The sequence below is a fragment of the Malassezia pachydermatis genome (assembly GCF_001278385.1).
Source record: "Malassezia pachydermatis strain CBS 1879 chromosome Unknown scaffold5, whole genome shotgun sequence".
NCBI classification, from domain to species: Eukaryota; Fungi; Basidiomycota; class Malasseziomycetes; order Malasseziales; family Malasseziaceae; genus Malassezia; species Malassezia pachydermatis.
The window spans coordinates 148991-165474 of NW_017253142.1; the positions used below are offsets into that span (position 1 = coordinate 148991).

Below are 16484 nucleotides of genomic sequence, written 5' to 3' on the forward strand. Positions count from 1 at the left end.
GCCTGGGCGCTCCTTCACCTCCGCGGACATGTCGTCTATAAAAGTAGGCCTGTTCGCGAGCCTCCTTCTTTCCACAACATGACAAGCTCTCTTCCTACCCAGATGCAAGCAATCACTGTCGACGGCAAGTCTGCAGCGTCGCTCAAGACCATTGACACGCCCCGTGTTGGCCCTGGCATGATCCTCGTCAAGGTGCAGGCCGTGGCGCTGAATCCCACTGACTGGAAGCACTTGGACTTTTTCGGCAACAAGGACACGACGTTGGGCTCTGACTTTGTAGGTACCGTGGTGGAGAAGGCGCCCGATGCCGGTGACTTGGTCAGCGTGGGCGACCGTGTCGCTGGCTCTGTGCATGGCGGTGCTCACGTTGGTTTCGGTGCGTTTGCGGAGTACTTGGTGACGTACCCTGCTGCTGTGACAGCGGTGCCTTCGTCGTTCCAGGACCTTGATGCGGCTGGTTTGGGTGTTGGTGGCTTCACTGCGCTCTTTGGTCTGTTCCAGCCGAAGCACCTGGGCCTCCCGTCGCCGAGCACCACGTCGCTGCCGCCTGTCGACCCGTCGCTCAAGGTGTTGGTGTGGTCGGGTGCAACCTCCGTGGGCCAGTTCGCGATCCAGGCGGCGCGTGCAGCGGGTGCCTACGTGATTGCGACGGCCTCGCCGAAGAACCACGAGTGGCTCAAGTCGCTCGGTGCCTCGGAGACGTTCGACTATGCCGACCCGCAAACGCCGGAAGCGATTGCGGCTCAGCACCCCGACTTGGCTCATGCGTTCGACACGTTCTCTGAGAAGGGCTCGCACGAGGCGTGTGCGCGTGCGCTGACCAAGAACGGCCCCTCGAAGCTGGTAGCCATTTTGCCCTTCAACCCAGAGTCGGTGGCCGCGGCGAATGCACAAGTGAAGCCGACGTTCCTATTGCTCTACACTACGTCGGGCAAGGAGACGCGCATGTTTGGTGGCGTGTTTGACGAGGCGTACTGCCAGGAAGACAAGGCGTACATGGCAAAGATGGGCAGCGCGGACCGTGGATTGTTCTACCAGCTACTGAACAGTGGCATAGTGAAGCCGAACCGTCTGATGCCGCAGGAGGGCGGCCTGACGAAGGTCCTTGAGGGTCTTGATCTTCTGCGTCACAACAAGGTGTCGGGCCAAAAACTAGTATATCGCTTCGCATAACAGTGTCTGCAGCGGAACGTAGATAGGTAGGCGATTCTACGTATGCATGCGTCATCCATGCTTTACTGCCATGACACGTCGCGGCCCCAAAGCGTGCGCTTGATAAAGTCGCCGAGCACGAGCATACGTGTACGCAGTGAGACGAGCTCGGAGAGGTACACACTGCGCCATGCATACATGGCTGTGAGGCCGCCAAAGAACGTCTTGAAAGGCCCGGGGATGGGCAAGTCAAACGCGGCCGCGTTGCCGAGGTATGCAATGTTGCCGAGGCTGTGGAAGACAAACGGCTGCGAAATGTCCTCGTCAATCTCCATAGGGTCGTTCGGAAGCTTGGAGGCACGCTGCAGCGATGCGTACTTGTTCAACTTGCGAGCCAGGTATTTGCCTTCCTGCGCCGCCACTTGCGCGGTGGGAGGGCAGGATGTCATGTGTTTGGTCGCGTCCATAATCAGCGGCACGAGCTCGTCGCGGTCCAAGTGCAAGTCGTGGTTCACGTCGTACTGCGAGAAGAGCTTGGCCAAGTCGCGCAGCTGCTTCTTCGCGATGGGGAACTTGCGGCGCAGCACTTGCATGAGCTGTGCAAACTCATCGAGCGAGAGGGCATTGTCGTTGTCCTTATCAAAGCGCGAGAAGTGCTCGTCAATGTAGCTCTGCATATCGCTGTCAATCGTCGACGCATCTCCCAGCGCATACATCGTGCCTGGCTTCGTGCCGAGGACGCGCAAGTGTGCATCGACTTTGAGCGCGTGACGATGGCCCTGCTTCGGCAAGGTCGTGGCGAGGCCGCGTGTAAAGTCCGACATAGTAATGCCCACGGTCCAGATCGTGCATCCGGCAGGCACAATGCGCTTCTCATGCTCGCCGGTCAGTGGATTGTGCAGCGTGTATGACACGCTGCCTGACGAAATCTCCTCGACACTTGCATTGGTGACCACGTCCAGGTGCTCTTTCTGGAATCGGCGCTCGGCAAACTCCGAGATGGCTTCCGAGTACGTGTTCAGAATGTGCTCGCCATTCTGCAGCAGGTGAACGGACGCGAGCTTTTGCAAGCTGGGCGGGAAGTACTTGCGGATGTCTTCGTGGATCAAATCAAAGACCTCCGCCGCGACTTCAACACCCGTTGGGCCACCACCACATACGACCACCGAGAGCAGACGCTGACGCTCTTCTGCAGGCGTCGTAGGCAGCGAGGCCATCTCAAAGTTCTCCAGCAGATGCTTGCGCAGACCCACGGCATCGTGCACCGTCTTGAGGCGGTGCGCATGCTCCAGGCCACTGACACCGCGTGTGTTGGTCACACTGCCCACGGCAATGACCAGCTTGTCGTACGGTACGTAAATCCGCGCACTCTCCTTCGGCTCATGCGGCGTATCCAGCGAGCCGTCCCAGCCGTCCGACAGCACTTCGACTTCCAGCAAGCCCGCTGCGTCTTGCGTCGTCGTGAGCGTCTTGCGGTCCAGGTCCTGCGCTTCATGCACACGGAGCGCTGCCCCCTGCACAAAGTGGCCCTGGACGCGCGAGAGAATGCGGCGCAGCGATTCGGTCACGGAGCCCACGCCGACCGTGCCTACCGCCACAGCCGGCAGCAGCGGCGTGAAAAGGAAGTAGTTGTTCGGACTGACAAGCGTCACTTCGTAGGCATTGCGGTCCAGGGAATTGAGCAGCGAGACGGCGCCCCACCCACCGCCGACAATGACCAACCGCTCCTTGAGGTGGCCCTTCTCGTTGGTCTGTGTGCGTGGCAAAATAGGACGCTGCTCGGGCCCGCCTACCTCGCATGTGGCCAGATCGCCCATCGTCGATTCATGCACATCGACCGCGTGGTACGTCAGCGAGTCGTAGATCAGCAAGCCACCGATGGTCGTCACGGCAGAGAACGTCAACGCACCTACACCGTAGACGGGGTAGCGCACCCAGCGTGAACGCCACAACGCCGACCGAATCGAGGCACGAGGCGCATTACTGTGCAGCGACCGCTTCGTGGCGCGATACGCAGCAGGCCAACTACGTGGCCGGCAACGGGGCATCAACATAGTGTCTGTCTATAGATAAACTATGGGGAACCTGCGCGCGGGCCGCCCGCCTGCCGCCCTGACGGGCGCTTAGCCCGATCCCTGCATCGGCGCACGTGGCACGCGTGCGGGGGCCTCGCTCGGACCAGGCCGTGCAGGGATCGGCGGGGCGAGGGCCGCGTCGTCGGCCGCCGCTGCTGCGTCCGCTGCTGTGTCCGCCTGCGGTGGGGGCGCCGTCCCTGGACCGCTGCGTCGAGGGGGTGTAGGCGGGGGCGCCTTTTTCGCCAGACTCGTCGCCGTAGTGAGCGGCGTCTGGGTCGTTGTCGTTGTCGTTGTCGTCGTTGTCGTTGTCGTCCCTGCCTCCTCCTCCACAAACGGATTGCCGCACCAGGGCGGCTGGCCCTCGGTCGGCTCCGCAACGTCCGTGTACCACCACTGCTGCGTCTCTGAGGACGGAGGCGGGTAGAGCGACTCGGGCAAGGCCGACGATGCCTTGACCGTACCGAGCGTCTCGCTAAATATCGCATCGCGCTTCGCTGTATCGATCGTGCATACCTCGACATCGAACATGGCATACACGGGCCGGTGATCACTCAACCGAACCGGCGCAGCCATGTAGCCACGCATCGCCATATGCAGAGCGTTGTGCGTGGTACGGAACAAGATACGATCCGTCCACGCCGGCGCGCGCATCTTGTCCGAGGTATCGTAGAGATCTGTCCCGATGTCGTACTTGTACGTCGGCGCGAACGCAATCGGTGCCTCCTCGTACTGCTGGAATACCACGTTCTTCTCCTGCATACACCGCAGCTGGTCATGCTCCCACAGCGACTCGTACTTGTGCGCGGCACACAGCGAGCGAATCTCCTCGGACGTCAGCACACCGATGCGGTAGTTCAAGTCGCCCGCCCATACAATGTGATCATGATCGTCCATCGCACGCCCACGAGCAAACACAAGGCCCTGCTCAATCGCCATCGCATCGCTGTTCCGGTCTTCTACATTGCCCGCACCTGCCGCCAAATGCGCTGCGACAATGCACACACTCGTGTCGTACACATCGAATCGGACACCCACAGCGCCCTTGTTGCCTGCCATGCCACGCAGGCCGGTTTTTTTTGAGGCGCCATCCACGCTCTTCATATGTGGCAGCAGCGCCTCTTTCACAAACACCATCAACGCTGTACCGAACAGCAGCGAATGACGGAGCGGGACGTACGTCGACGTGCCTCGGTTGAGCTCACGCAACACCGCTCCTTCCCAGGCCTGCATCGCATCGGTGCCCGACACGAGTATCGACTGCGCGGTGAGCGGCACAATCTCCTGGAGCGACACGGCCACGATCTCCGCCTCCTCACCGTCCGGCCGCAGCCAGGGCGTGAGCGACGTGAGGCCCGGCGCCACTGCACACGCATTCAGCGTGCCGACATGCAAACGCAGCGTACGCACTTGCGCGTACTCGTCCCAACGCTGCGCCATGGTCTGCGACACCTTGGCGTACAGCGGATCGTACAACTCCACATGCCGCTGGCCAGCACGCCGGCCTAGCAGCGTATCGATGGCTTCCTGCTTCGACGCGTCCTGGAAATTGTTCACGTACATCCGACTCGCACTCTTCGCCGCATCACTAAGGATACCTGCCAGCCCTTTCTTGGTCCCAGAGCGCACGAACCCTGAATTGAGGGAGCCTGTACCCGTGCTAATGTACGACAATGCGTCGCCATTCTGCGCCCACAATTCGCGATGCACAGGCCACACTTTCGACGCAAGGCTCGCGTCCTGGGCCAGTCGCTGCGAGACTGCTTCCTCCCGACGCTCGATGTGCCGGAAAAAATCACGGAGCTGCGCATGCGACAGCATGCCTTGTACGACATTCGTCCGGTCCAAGCAGTCAAAGCAGTTGACACGGAACACACCTCGCTGCTTCTCCAGGACCGTATCGCCCTGCACAAAAGTATACCGATCCTGCTGTCGTTGCGTCTGTACATTGTTCAGGCGCTCAAACTCTTGCTGCACACCTTCCAAGCCGCCCATCGCCTTGGTCACCGCATGGAAATCAAAGTTGTAGTACCGCAGCGGCAGCTCCGGTACGACCGCTTGAATATGCTGGACGTACGTCTGACCGAGCAACGTCTCCGCCTCGCGCGTGCCTAGCAAGTCCAACAGGAACAATGGACCGTACTCGTCGATCAACTGCTCCATATGCCGCCGGAAACTCGGCGCACTGGCAGCACCAATGCGTGTGATTTGGATGCGCGCATTAAGCGCTTGCAATCCTTGCTGCTCCCAAAACACTGGCACAGAGCCACGGAGTTGTGTATACGCATACTCATAGTCGTCCAAGATGAGAACTGTCTCCGTTTCGGCCAGATTGGCGGCGTTGCCATCGTCATCTATTCCACGCGCATTAAAACGTGTACCGGCTTTGCGCATACTTAGGCGGCTGATCACCGCTAAGCGGCATGGAAACGAGCAGGGGATCGTTCGTACGCCCACGTACCCGTGGATCACGTACACGAAAAAGCGCGCCTCGCCCCATAGGCGCTGCCGTGTGGCATCCAGTCGCTCACGAAACGTCTCGATGGGCATCATCATGTATGAATTCCACAAAAACTGGTCCTGAAACATCCGATGTGGTTCATGTGAGCTTTGCACTCGTTGCGTGAGATCGTATGCGCCTTCCGCGTAGTAAAACGATCCACTGGACATATACTTGCGAATCGCCGCACAGGGGTCATCCGTGCCACCGCTCGCACTGCTGCTGCTGCCGCTGCCTGCCAGTGACGTGCGGCCATACTCCTGCGGATCCACAGCGCCCTGAGCTAGCGCCATATCGTTGGCCAATCGTCGGTTCAGGCAGTAAAACGATACGTTGCGCACGCGATGAATCATCTCGTCGGACTGAATGCATCCTATACGCTCCGTGGCGGAAATGCCGACCAAGAAAGTGTCTTCTCATGTAAGAAAAGGCCATCGTACATACCTGAGCCGATGCTCAGCAGCCCCAATAAGCCAAGGAGAGGCGCATACGGCATCGATAGACGACGCAGACTGGCCCAGTCATACTCGTCAGCCTCGGTCAGGCGCAGCGTGCATCGTCCTTCCGCCGTTGTGAAGGCTAGGACAAGCGTAGATACAGAGGGATCAGGTTGACTAGGCTCATACCTCGTCACCAGCACCGTCTGCCGCTGCGGCGATGCCTCTGCTAGCCACACATGCATCGCCGTACCAAGAAGGCTTGTGCGCACTGCGCCGCCCCGCTCTCTGGCAGCGTTGCGCTTACGTCATAGGGACACGCCGTAGCGCTCCACCCAAGGTCTTCACCCCTCCTCATGTCGTCGTCGTCCGACGCAGGGCCGAGTACATCGTCGTTCTCGGTGTACCGTGCTCCCAACAGCCGCGCATACGGTACGTACTTCCCGTCTCACCCATCTCAGCTCCACCACCGCCGGAAGCCGATAATTTTGAGCCTACGTCCGCCGAACTGCGTGCTGCGTATGCTGACGCCATCGCGGAAAAACATGGACCTAACGCGCCTCTGATGACACGAGCTATGAGAGAGAAACGTGAGGCCGCGCTGGGAAAGACTAAGAAGCAATACGACTCGGTATGTATGGCATACGGCTTATTGTAGATCCGTATTCGTGTCCGCTTTGCTGATCGCACGCAAATCGAACAGGCCTTCTCGCCCTCTGCGACAATCAATGACGTGTACAACTTTGTTGATGCTGTGACAGATCCACACCACGGTACCTATATCCTATTCCAATCGCCGCCTCGACGTGAGTTCCCACGAGCGCCCGTGGCCACTGCGCCAACGCTACTCTCTCTGGGATTCGCACCGGCAGCCGTTCTTAGTATACGATGGACAGACGCGGCAAAGAATGGTATGTCGCTCGTTGCCTTACCTTCAGCATCCCATGCAGCTGCGCCGCTCAAACCAGACGTGCTTGGACAAGCACGCGATATGCCTATCCCACCTACGTTCTCGACACCCTCTAGTCAATCTACCACAACCTCGGATGCAAAAGACGCGCGTGAGAAGCGCCACTTTCCCAAGGTATGTCCTACGTCCCTTGGCCAGCGCACTGACCACCAGTGGTTCAAAAGCACAGGCGGTAGCACTCGCCTCTCCAAGTAGCTTGCCTCCCTCTCATAATCACGTGACCAAAAGGTTTCCGGCCGGGTCCGAGACCCGTTCACTGGAGTCGCATCGCCGCTACCTTTGATCGCTGACCGTCACCATGTCGCTCGCGAACTCGTTCTACAACCTCATTGTGAAGCGCAACTCGATCTAGTATGTAACCATGCTATGGGGCGTAAGAATATATGCTGACACTATGCGCGCCTTGCGTTTGTATGCGTGTTTTTCTTTGCAGCGTTGGCTCGATCTTGGCTGGTGCTTTTGGCTTCGGCATTGCCTTTGACACTTTGACGGAGAAGTGGTGGGACAGCCACAACCGTGGCGTACGTATTCCATGACAGCGTGGAAAAGAACACATACTGACATGATGACAATGCTGGCGGATGTACACCGCTGCTTTCTTTTTCTATGCAGATGCAATGGAAGGATATCCGTGACAAGGTAAGTCGTACTTCTGCGTGTGAGAATCACGTACTTACACGTACAGTACGTCACCGCCGATGGTGATGATGAGGAGTAAAGAAGCCACTTGATGTGGTCCATAACCCTCCTTTTTGTAGCCTAGAAATCCATGCCTAGGATCCGAACTTGTATGCATGGTAGGATGGGGTTTCCCGTGGTGATCGCTCACGTACTCTTTGCAACGTTACATGAGGATGGTTCAGAGGGCGAACTCACGTTAGCGAGAACGTCTGAAAAGCAGACCTGGGGTCTCTTGCGCCTTGCGATGGGCTGCGAGTACCAGTGATCATGTCGTGCATGTCTAGCTGTACCACTACCTCTATCTTGCCTCTCTGTGCCCTCCACGGCGTGGCTCTTCACGTACCCAACGTCGTGGACGTCGTAGCAATTCGTTCGGTAGATCGCTGGGGGCGTATCACGTGATACGGCACGCCCGGTGTTGATTGTGTAGTGCGGTGCGGCGCGCGTCCACCTGGTTGCTCTGGACGTCCGCGCGCGGCCCTGCGACTCGAGTGGATCATGTCGCAAAGGCTGGCCGCTCTCAAGGCTTTGTATGAAAGCGGGCAGAATGAGCCGATGGATGCATCTGTCGACCAAAGTACAACGACGTATCCTCATGTTGATGCATCGTTAGGCTTGGATTCTTCCACGTCGCTGGATTTGTCAATGCAAGCAGCGCCGCCGTTGCTATCGTCTACAGACGATAGTGCGGCGCTTGGGACGTTCCAGGACGAAGAAGCTTCCTCTTACTCCCATGATGACACGCGCCCACAGCCCGTGCCTAGCACGCCAGAGCCTGCCTCCAGTTTGTCCCCGATGACGACGTCCACTACCCCTCACACGGCAGGACGTACGCCAACCCGCCCTACAAGTGCTTCGTCGTCGTCCAAGACACCTATGGCCGCCACACAAGCCCAGCCGTCATCGTATGCGACGCCTACGCGTGGGTCTGAGTCGTCCTGGTCGCACGAAGACTCGTCGTTGTCCACGTCGTTACGTGCGAGTCAACTAGCCCGGAGTCATGGCGCTTTGGAATTGCTGGACGAAGAAGACGAGGCTGACGGCGATGAAAACGCGAACCAATCGTCGTCAGGGCACTGGGGCGTGCAAGAGATGCGCCGTCGCACTGCCGCCGGCATTTCGATCAAGTCGACGTTGCAGAAAATCGAGCAATTGACGGCGGAACGTGATGACCTGAAAATTGAGGTGGATTTCCACCGACGCAACATGTCGCCTGACGATGTCGGTGCGGAGGTCATTTCGCTGCGGCAGGAAAAGCTGGGGTATGTGCGTCGATTGCAGCGTATGAATGAGCTGGTGAAGAATCAGGACCAAGCGCTCAAGACGGTCAACCGCCAAGTCAAAGCGTGGGAGGCCAAGTGGGCCGACTACGAAACGCTCCAGGCGCAGTTGGCCGACGCCGAAGCACGTGCAAAAGCCGCGGAGGAGGCGGCGCGTGGCCAGCATGTCGACGCCGATGTACAACGACTGGAAGTCGCCTTGCAAGATGCGCAGAGTGCGCAACGGTCGATGGAGCGGGAGATGGACTTGGCACAGGAGCGACATCGACATGCGATGCAGCAGGCGTTACGTGAGCGTGATGCGATGGTGGATGGGATGCGCGCCGATCTGGCAGCGACGCAAGATGCACTGGAACGGGCGCGTGCGATGCCCATGTCGCCCTCGCTGCGTCTGTCGCAGGGTCAGGACGTGCAGGCCTTGCAGCAGCAGATCGAAGAACAGCATGAGGCTATATGTTCGTTGCAGGATGCGCTGGCCGCAGAGCGACTCAACATGGCCGAGAAGGATGGCGAAGTGGATCGCTTGGAGGCTGGTTTGGAAGAAGCGGAGGCGGTGACAGCCGATTTGCAGCGGCAAATCGATGCGCACAAGGCCTCGGATGCTGCGGCACAAGCGCGGGTCGAGCGGCTGCAGGACCAGGTGCAGCAGCTTACACAGGAGCTCCGCGACGCACATCATCACCATGACGGTGTCGTAGCCTCGCTCCACGAGAAGCTGGCCTCGTCATCGTCGCAAGTGGCGGAGCTTCGCGAGGCGGCGGACCGGTATGCGGCCCAGCGTGCCGACCTCGAGCGTTTGAATGCGCGTCTGAACGACAAGCTGGTCGAGCTTGTGAAGGACCTCAAAGACGAAGAGATGGCGCGGGAGCAGGCGGAAGGCGACTGGTCGCAGCGCTACGATACGAGCGAGGTGCATACGCGCCGCGCGCTCGGCGCGAAGAATGCTCTTATTGAGTCCTTGGAGCAGCAGCTCTCGCAACTGCGGGACGACAAGCGGCGGCACGAGCATACCATTGAGCGCCTTGAGCAAGCTGCGCAAGCGGCGGAATCCTCAACACGGCGCCAGGTCGATGAGGCACATGCGCGTCATCGTCGCGAGATGGATCGCTTGGTTCACGATATGAATGAGAAGCTCGGGTCTTGGCAAGATGCGCAGGACGAAGTTGCGCGTCTTCGTGCCGAGTCCGACGAGTTGGCCACGGCGCTTCAGACAGAAACGCGCACGCGCATGAACACCGAGGACCGGCTGGACGCTGCGCAGCGTGCGTTGGAAGAGGCCCGTCTGGATACGGAGCGACTGAAGCTGCAGCGCGATATGTCCGCCTCGCCTCGCTCGGGTACCAATGGACGTTCCGCCAGTGAGTCGCATGCACGAACGCAGCTCGCTGAACGCAATGCGCTGCTCATGACGGTGTACGACAGTGTGGTGCGAGCCCTGGCCGAGGATGAAGCGGAGGCTGGGCCTGGCGAGTCACGGCTCCTGCAGACCCACTTCTCCACGTTCCAGGACAAGCTCACGCAGCGTCTTCGTCGTTTGGCTTCCCTTCAAAGCCGATTTACGCAGCGCACGCATGCGTTGGAGAAGGCGCAAAGCGCTCGTTTGGCGTACGTATACATGCATATACACACTCACACCAGTGATCTTCGACGTGAGCATGAGGTTCGTTGGCACCAAGTCGAGCGAATGGAACGTACGATTCGCTTGGCCACAGAGAAGCAGGCGCAATGGCGTCGGCGTGTGCAGGACAAAGAGCAGGAGTTGGTCGAGTGGCAGCGTCGGCACCGCGAGTTGGAACACCAACTTGCACGTGCCAAAGACACAGCGCCGATGGCGACCGCACCCTCCTCGCCGGGCCAGCTGTCTGTGCGTCTCCGTGAATTGGAGCGGCGATGCAAGGAGGCTGACGAGCGTGTGAAGCGCGAGCGCGCGGGCGCGAAAGAGCGAGCTGCTCGTGATGAAGCGCGTATTCGGTACGTATGTCTGCTTCGCTTACCTATAAGTCATCTACAAACGCTGCTGGACCGCCTGTCCACGGCGCCGCCCTGATCCTCGTGTCCTACGACGTAGAGCCCTATGATACCCCACACCCTCGAGGTCACAGCGTGATGACATAAGATCGTGGCCTGGCCTATGCAAGTAGATTTACGCGCCTGCCACGCATACGCATGCTGATTGGCCTGCATGCATGGCCGCGAATGTGGCCGCGCCTGGTCGCGCGGCATGTACGTACGCACGAGTTTCGCTTTTTGTGCTCACACACCGTCCCTTGGGGCAGCCCTAACGCATCCCTCGGGGCTTTTTCTCCCTCGTGCTTCCAGTGCCTGCATCGATCGAGGCACATTTGACGTACAGTCGCATTTCCGAGTATGACGGCAGGCGCCATGCCGCCTCCTTCACGGCGGTCAGGCGCAACGACGTCCCTCGCTCCCAAGCGAGCGAAGACCCGGGGGTCGTCTGCACGCTTCCCACGCGCGGTCGGCGACAAGACCCACGAGACGCCTACCTCTTCGAGTGTATGGGGCCGCACTCAATATACCTTGTATACCCAGCGCCCTGCCCATGCTTCAGCTGGTATGAAGTGTGAACCTCCGATGACGCCTACCTCCCCGCTGGCCCCCACGACACCTACATATCAGCCCAAACGAGCTCGCACCGAGTTGTTTGCGTGCTTCGAGACAGCGTCGTCATCGTCGTCCACGACGCCACCTCGACCTGCTCTGCAGCCTGTCACTGTCGAAGGGTTTGGGCGAATGGTGCTGCACAGCGATCTACTGCCTGCACCGCCAGCGTCCCTGTGCGCGAGCGACAAGGCGCCCACGACGACTCCCGGTCCCTCGTCGGACGCCTTGGAACGTCGGGCGCTTGTGTTGCAGTGGCTTCATGGCGACGACGAGGACGAAGACGAGGTGCCTTCCTCTACGACGTACCACCCCATGGTCGCCAAGTGCCTTCGTGAGCGCAGTCGGCGCTACGCTTCCACGAGTCTACACACATCGGCGGCCCAAGATATGTGGATCGGGCTGGATGGGCATCGTAGACCGCGTGGGACCAAGCGGCCGCATCCACGCCGCGTTGCGTCGACCATGCAATCCTTGCAAGCGAGCGGCCTGTCTCCCGTCATGGGATGCCATTGCGGGTTTACAGATAAGCATATGGGTATGGTCCAATGCGATGGATGCCAACGGTGGCTCCATTTGGCCTGCGTCGGAGTGAGCCATGTGGACCAACTACCACCGACCGACTGGGTGTGCGACGACTGCTACGAATCCCGTGCCGCTCTCTCGCATGCGCCATCGCCTACGACAGCTCGGCCTGCGCCAATGCTCGCAGCCTGGCCCTCTCAGCCATGGACACTCTCGTTGGCCCCTAGTCCTTCGCGCATGCTGGACGACGACTGGATGCCCAGCTCGTCGGTGGCTGCGTCGCCAGTATGGTCGCGTCACGTCTCCATGTCTTCGGACGCGGCTCACGCCTCCTCCCCAGCCCGGCCTTGCAGGACACCCTCGCCCCCACCTGCGCCCTTCGCGAATGCCATGACGCCCAGCCGGCACTTTACGCCCTACACCAACGCGGAATGGCTGCCTACACCTACAGGGCTGCTCGCGTACACGCCCCACAGCGCCTGGCGTACGCCCTCGAATCGTGGTCGTGCTATGTACGCACCCGATTCACCTACGCACTCGACATACGGCGCACGTCGGGCTGCGTTGTCGACACCCAGCGACGCTACGCCGTCGTTTGCGAGTGATCTCACCACGGACGGTGTGCGTCTGAGCAGCCCTATGCCTGATACGCCGACCGGCCCTTCGTCCAAGACGCGCGTGCTCAACATGCACCTTGCTTCTCCCTCGCCCAAGACCCGGACGCGGCCTGGCGTCGCGTCGCCGCGGTGGCCTGGCCCGATGGCATGGCGCTGCGATGAATAAATGTGCGTGTCCAGTCTCGTCGTCTTTCTTATACCATTCATGTCTTAGGCTCTACATAGCGTATCATCTCCTATGTGCCTTTTTACATGCCACGCGATGCCAGTAAGGCTCGCACGTCTTCAAGGCCATCCAGCTGACCCTGTGTAACGACCGTGCTAGGCTTGCCGCTCTTGAGGACGCGCGTCGCTACGCGATGCAAGGTCGGCAAGTCGACACGGTCAATCGCTGCACACATCTCCTGCACACTGATCTTGTGGCCATGCACAAGGACTTGGCGGCCCAGGTCTTCTACTTCGACCAGCCGGCTTTCCAGCGCCATCATCAAACTGCTCTTCAGCTGGTTTTTCGCTCGATCCAACTCGGCAGCTGTCACACTGCCACGGTACATGCCCGACGTACACAGCTCCAATTCACGGGCAATCACGTAGGGAATCGTCGAGTTGAAGCTTGGGTGCACACTTGCCGAAATGCCAAACAGTCCCGAGTCGGCATAGCAGTGGTGGAAGCTGGCACAGTGATCCACCGCGTGGAACTGGTTGAGGACGTTCGTGTACAACCGACTGTACATACCCTTGCCTGGCCCACCTGCACTGAAACTGCCACCGCCACCCAGCAGCATCTGCAACGTAGCTAAGGCATAAATGTCTTCGTCATGGATCGAGAAGCCTTCGTATGCCACATAAACATGCGTGAACTCGTTCGACGGCTCTGGGAGATACAGCTCGCCACCCGTATACTGCGCCTGGTCCTTGGCCAACTGCGCCATAACAGGGTCTTGTGGCTCTACGGCCATATCGCCAAAGAACTCGGTCGCGAGGCCCACCAACTCGTCATGCGCCATACCTGCCCCCGCTACGACGATACGCTCAGGGCGGTACCATCCACGCAAAAAGGCACGCAGATTGTCCGTGGTCATCACATCCAAGCTCTCCATGGGGCACAACAGCGGGTTGCCCAGCGTGTTGTTAGCATACGCTGTCGAATGCAGAATTTCCGGGAGGATCATATCGGGCTTGGTCCAGATTTCCGAGACTTCCCATGCTGCTGCTTCGCGCTGGATGGCCAATTCGTTGGCATCCAGCGAAGGGTGGCGGATGGTATCGGACAACAACTCCATGACCGTGCGCACATCCTGGTTGAACACGGAGGATTGGTACATCATCGTCTCACGCGACGACGAGCACATCACGTTGCCGCCAACCGCCTGAATCAACTGCTCCATGTCGGAAGACGAGCGTGTCTGTGTGCTTTTGAAAGCCATACGGTCCAAAATATGACTTACACCACTCTCGCCAGGGACCCATGGCCGCTCGAAGCGCGAGCCTGCATCCACATACACACCCACCGCACTGAAATGACCAGGGGTAGCTTCGGTGGCTACACGCACTTGGTTGGGCAGCGTCGATACTTGGACGGTGGCCTCAGCGGCCGCTTGCGTCGCCAAGGTACGCCCCCGTAGCCTGCTCGCCGTGACAGGGGCACGGCGCAGCCCGCGGAACGCCATTCGATGCCACATCAGTGTCCGATGAGCAGAAAAGCCACGCGTCGTGGAGCTGACGACGTCACGGCCCTGCACGACGTCTTCGTCCTCGGCGATGACTAAACATATCAAGAAAACCTAACTTCCCCACTAGGTAGGTCTACAGGGTGTTACTTGCACACTCATGGGTGGGTTATTCCACATGGCGGATGACAATGTCATAGGGACACAGGTCCTCTGGAAGGGTCCAGCTTTCACGATAGATGCGGTCATTCACATTGGTCTTGTTCATCGAAGCGACAGGAGTTGGTTTCTTGGGCGAATCTTTTGAAACGCTGCTGCGTTGCGTCAGCGCAGCTTCCGACACCGATTCCTGCAGTGCCGTGCTGGCAGCGCCTTCCTGGCCAATCGTACCGAGCTTGTCGGTAAGTGTCTGGATCGTGTTGGCTACCATGTGCTCCGAGTTCTCGGACACCGTACCGAGCGCAAGCTCGCTAGGTGTAACGAGACCCGACGAAAGGGAGAAGGACGTGGAGCGACGCATACCGTCCGCGTTGTAGTCGGACGAGAACGACATACCACGCTCAATGTGGCCTGAACCAGGGCATCGCTCATTCATCCACGCCACATTGTCTTCAATCACACACACACGGCCCGCCTGGTCCTCTACCTCCGACTTGGCCTTGCGGTAGATAATGTGCTGGCTCGCAGGGTACACAGTCATCTTGATATCGTCCGAGTGCACCTTGCCCAGCCACATCACAGACGAGTTAACGGACACCACACGGTCGTGAAGACCATGCTGGATATACACGGGCGTCTTGAACTTGTACGCATAATCCTGGCAGTCGGCAATACCGCCACGAAGGCAGAACAAGTGACCCACACGGAATGAGCCGCGATGGCTACGCATATCCTGGTCAACCAGCTGCTTGTACACTTTCGGGTCCTTGTCGACCACCTTCTTATGCGGCACATACAGCTCAAGACGTGCCGCCTTAAACACACGAATAATCGTACTCACCAAACGCACTAGCGGACCAATCTTAACATCCTTCGGGTTGTAATCGATGATCGGGCCCACAGCTACCACACCATCCACAGGGATCTCGTCCATGTCCTCTGTGTCGGAACGCAGCGAGTGTGGGTAGTAAATAGGGTACAGACAGGCGACCATACCACCGAACGACAAACCCAGAAGGAAGGTCTTGCGTCGGTTTTGCTTCAGTGTCTTGGAACCTTGCAGCTCGTCGTCGCGACGTGCTACATCATGGATCACCTGGCGAACACCATCTGTATAGCCACGCATTTCAGCTTGGTACACATGGAGACCCGTCGAGTATCCGTGCGATGGAAGGTCAGGCACAATCAGTCGGTAGCCTGCATCCAGGTAACGACGCGAGTGACTAGCGAGCGTGCCTGAATGCACACCGGTGCCATGGCAGAACACCATGTCTGCAACACGTCCCGTTGAGCGCATCGCAAGCTTGTCTTCCCACACCTGGTACCAGACAAAGTCCTTGCCATTGGGCATCATGGCTTTGTAGAACGACACTGTCACGTCAGGGTTGTTGTGTAGACGCAACTCCATCTTGCTGAACGGAATTTGGGAGCGTCCATAGGTAAGGTCTGCGGGATCGTACAAATGCGTAAACGTAAGGAATGGCTCCAGCCAGACCTCCCACAGAGTGTGCCAAATTGCCAGCAACAGGCTCACTACCATGTTGTTCTTCGGAGGTGCACCTCCTTCGCTCTCCATGATGGCCGTGATCGTCGGTAGCAGGACCAGAATTTACGCTACTGTTTATCCAGCAGCTCCGTGCTGGAATAAAATCCTTGTATGCCCCGGGACGCCTCTCGCGTATGTTCAAGTAAGCATATGTAATTTTGTCGCTTTCTACTTTCACGATGCTGAGGGTGTAAGTGCGTGTGTTGGAAAAGCCACGTGGTGTTCTGCACGGGTACGCCCTCGTGCGTAAGGCGCC

At 59.0% G+C, this 16484-nt stretch overlaps 9 protein-coding genes across 9 annotated transcripts; 5 read left to right on the forward strand and 4 right to left on the reverse strand.

Annotated features, from left to right (window-relative positions):
- Positions 1-78: 78 nt before the first annotated feature.
- Positions 79-1173, forward strand: Malapachy_1751 (cyclic peptide HC-toxin; the record flags this gene model as incomplete). The annotated part of the gene is made up of 1 exon (XM_018136248.1): positions 79-1173. The coding sequence occupies one exon, from the start codon at positions 79-81 to the stop codon at positions 1171-1173; it is 1095 nt and encodes a 364-aa protein (XP_017991270.1).
- A 62-nt stretch (positions 1174-1235) lies between these two features.
- Positions 1236-3206, reverse strand: Malapachy_1771 (nucleotide-binding domain-containing protein; the record flags this gene model as incomplete). Its single annotated transcript, XM_018136269.1, has 1 exon — positions 1236-3206. One exon carries the CDS (start codon positions 3204-3206, stop codon positions 1236-1238), a length of 1971 nt encoding a protein of 656 aa, XP_017991333.1.
- Positions 3207-3275: 69 nt separating this feature from the next.
- Positions 3276-6406, reverse strand: Malapachy_1779 (inositol polyphosphate phosphatase; the record flags this gene model as incomplete). The annotated part of the gene is made up of 2 exons (XM_018136277.1): positions 3276-6136; positions 6169-6406. 2 exons carry the CDS (start codon positions 6404-6406, stop codon positions 3276-3278), a joined length of 3099 nt encoding a protein of 1032 aa, XP_017991264.1.
- Positions 6407-6517: 111 nt separating this feature from the next.
- Positions 6518-7326, forward strand: Malapachy_1796 (tether containing ubx domain for glut4; the record flags this gene model as incomplete). Its single annotated transcript, XM_018136294.1, has 5 exons — positions 6518-6593; positions 6623-6792; positions 6820-7072; positions 7100-7245; positions 7285-7326. 5 exons carry the CDS (start codon positions 6518-6520, stop codon positions 7324-7326), a joined length of 687 nt encoding a protein of 228 aa, XP_017991215.1.
- A 103-nt stretch (positions 7327-7429) lies between these two features.
- Malapachy_1798 (ubiquinol-cytochrome c reductase uqcrx qcr9-like protein) lies at positions 7430-7849 on the forward strand (the record flags this gene model as incomplete). The annotated part of the gene is made up of 4 exons (XM_018136296.1): positions 7430-7482; positions 7565-7652; positions 7744-7770; positions 7817-7849. 4 exons carry the CDS (start codon positions 7430-7432, stop codon positions 7847-7849), a joined length of 201 nt encoding a protein of 66 aa, XP_017991210.1.
- Positions 7850-8310: 461 nt separating this feature from the next.
- Malapachy_1781 (hypothetical protein) lies at positions 8311-11139 on the forward strand (the record flags this gene model as incomplete). Its single annotated transcript, XM_018136279.1, has 3 exons — positions 8311-10697; positions 10731-11063; positions 11094-11139. 3 exons carry the CDS (start codon positions 8311-8313, stop codon positions 11137-11139), a joined length of 2766 nt encoding a protein of 921 aa, XP_017991235.1.
- A 320-nt stretch (positions 11140-11459) lies between these two features.
- On the forward strand, positions 11460-13019 carry Malapachy_1784 (putative set3 histone deacetylase complex component set3p; the record flags this gene model as incomplete). The annotated part of the gene is made up of 1 exon (XM_018136282.1): positions 11460-13019. One exon carries the CDS (start codon positions 11460-11462, stop codon positions 13017-13019), a length of 1560 nt encoding a protein of 519 aa, XP_017991240.1.
- An 82-nt stretch (positions 13020-13101) lies between these two features.
- Positions 13102-14523, reverse strand: Malapachy_1763 (mitochondrial processing peptidase; the record flags this gene model as incomplete). The annotated part of the gene is made up of 1 exon (XM_018136260.1): positions 13102-14523. One exon carries the CDS (start codon positions 14521-14523, stop codon positions 13102-13104), a length of 1422 nt encoding a protein of 473 aa, XP_017991410.1.
- A 169-nt stretch (positions 14524-14692) lies between these two features.
- On the reverse strand, positions 14693-16258 carry Malapachy_1805 (hypothetical protein; the record flags this gene model as incomplete). Its single annotated transcript, XM_018136303.1, has 1 exon — positions 14693-16258. The coding sequence occupies one exon, from the start codon at positions 16256-16258 to the stop codon at positions 14693-14695; it is 1566 nt and encodes a 521-aa protein (XP_017991409.1).
- Positions 16259-16484: the final 226 nt, after the last annotated feature.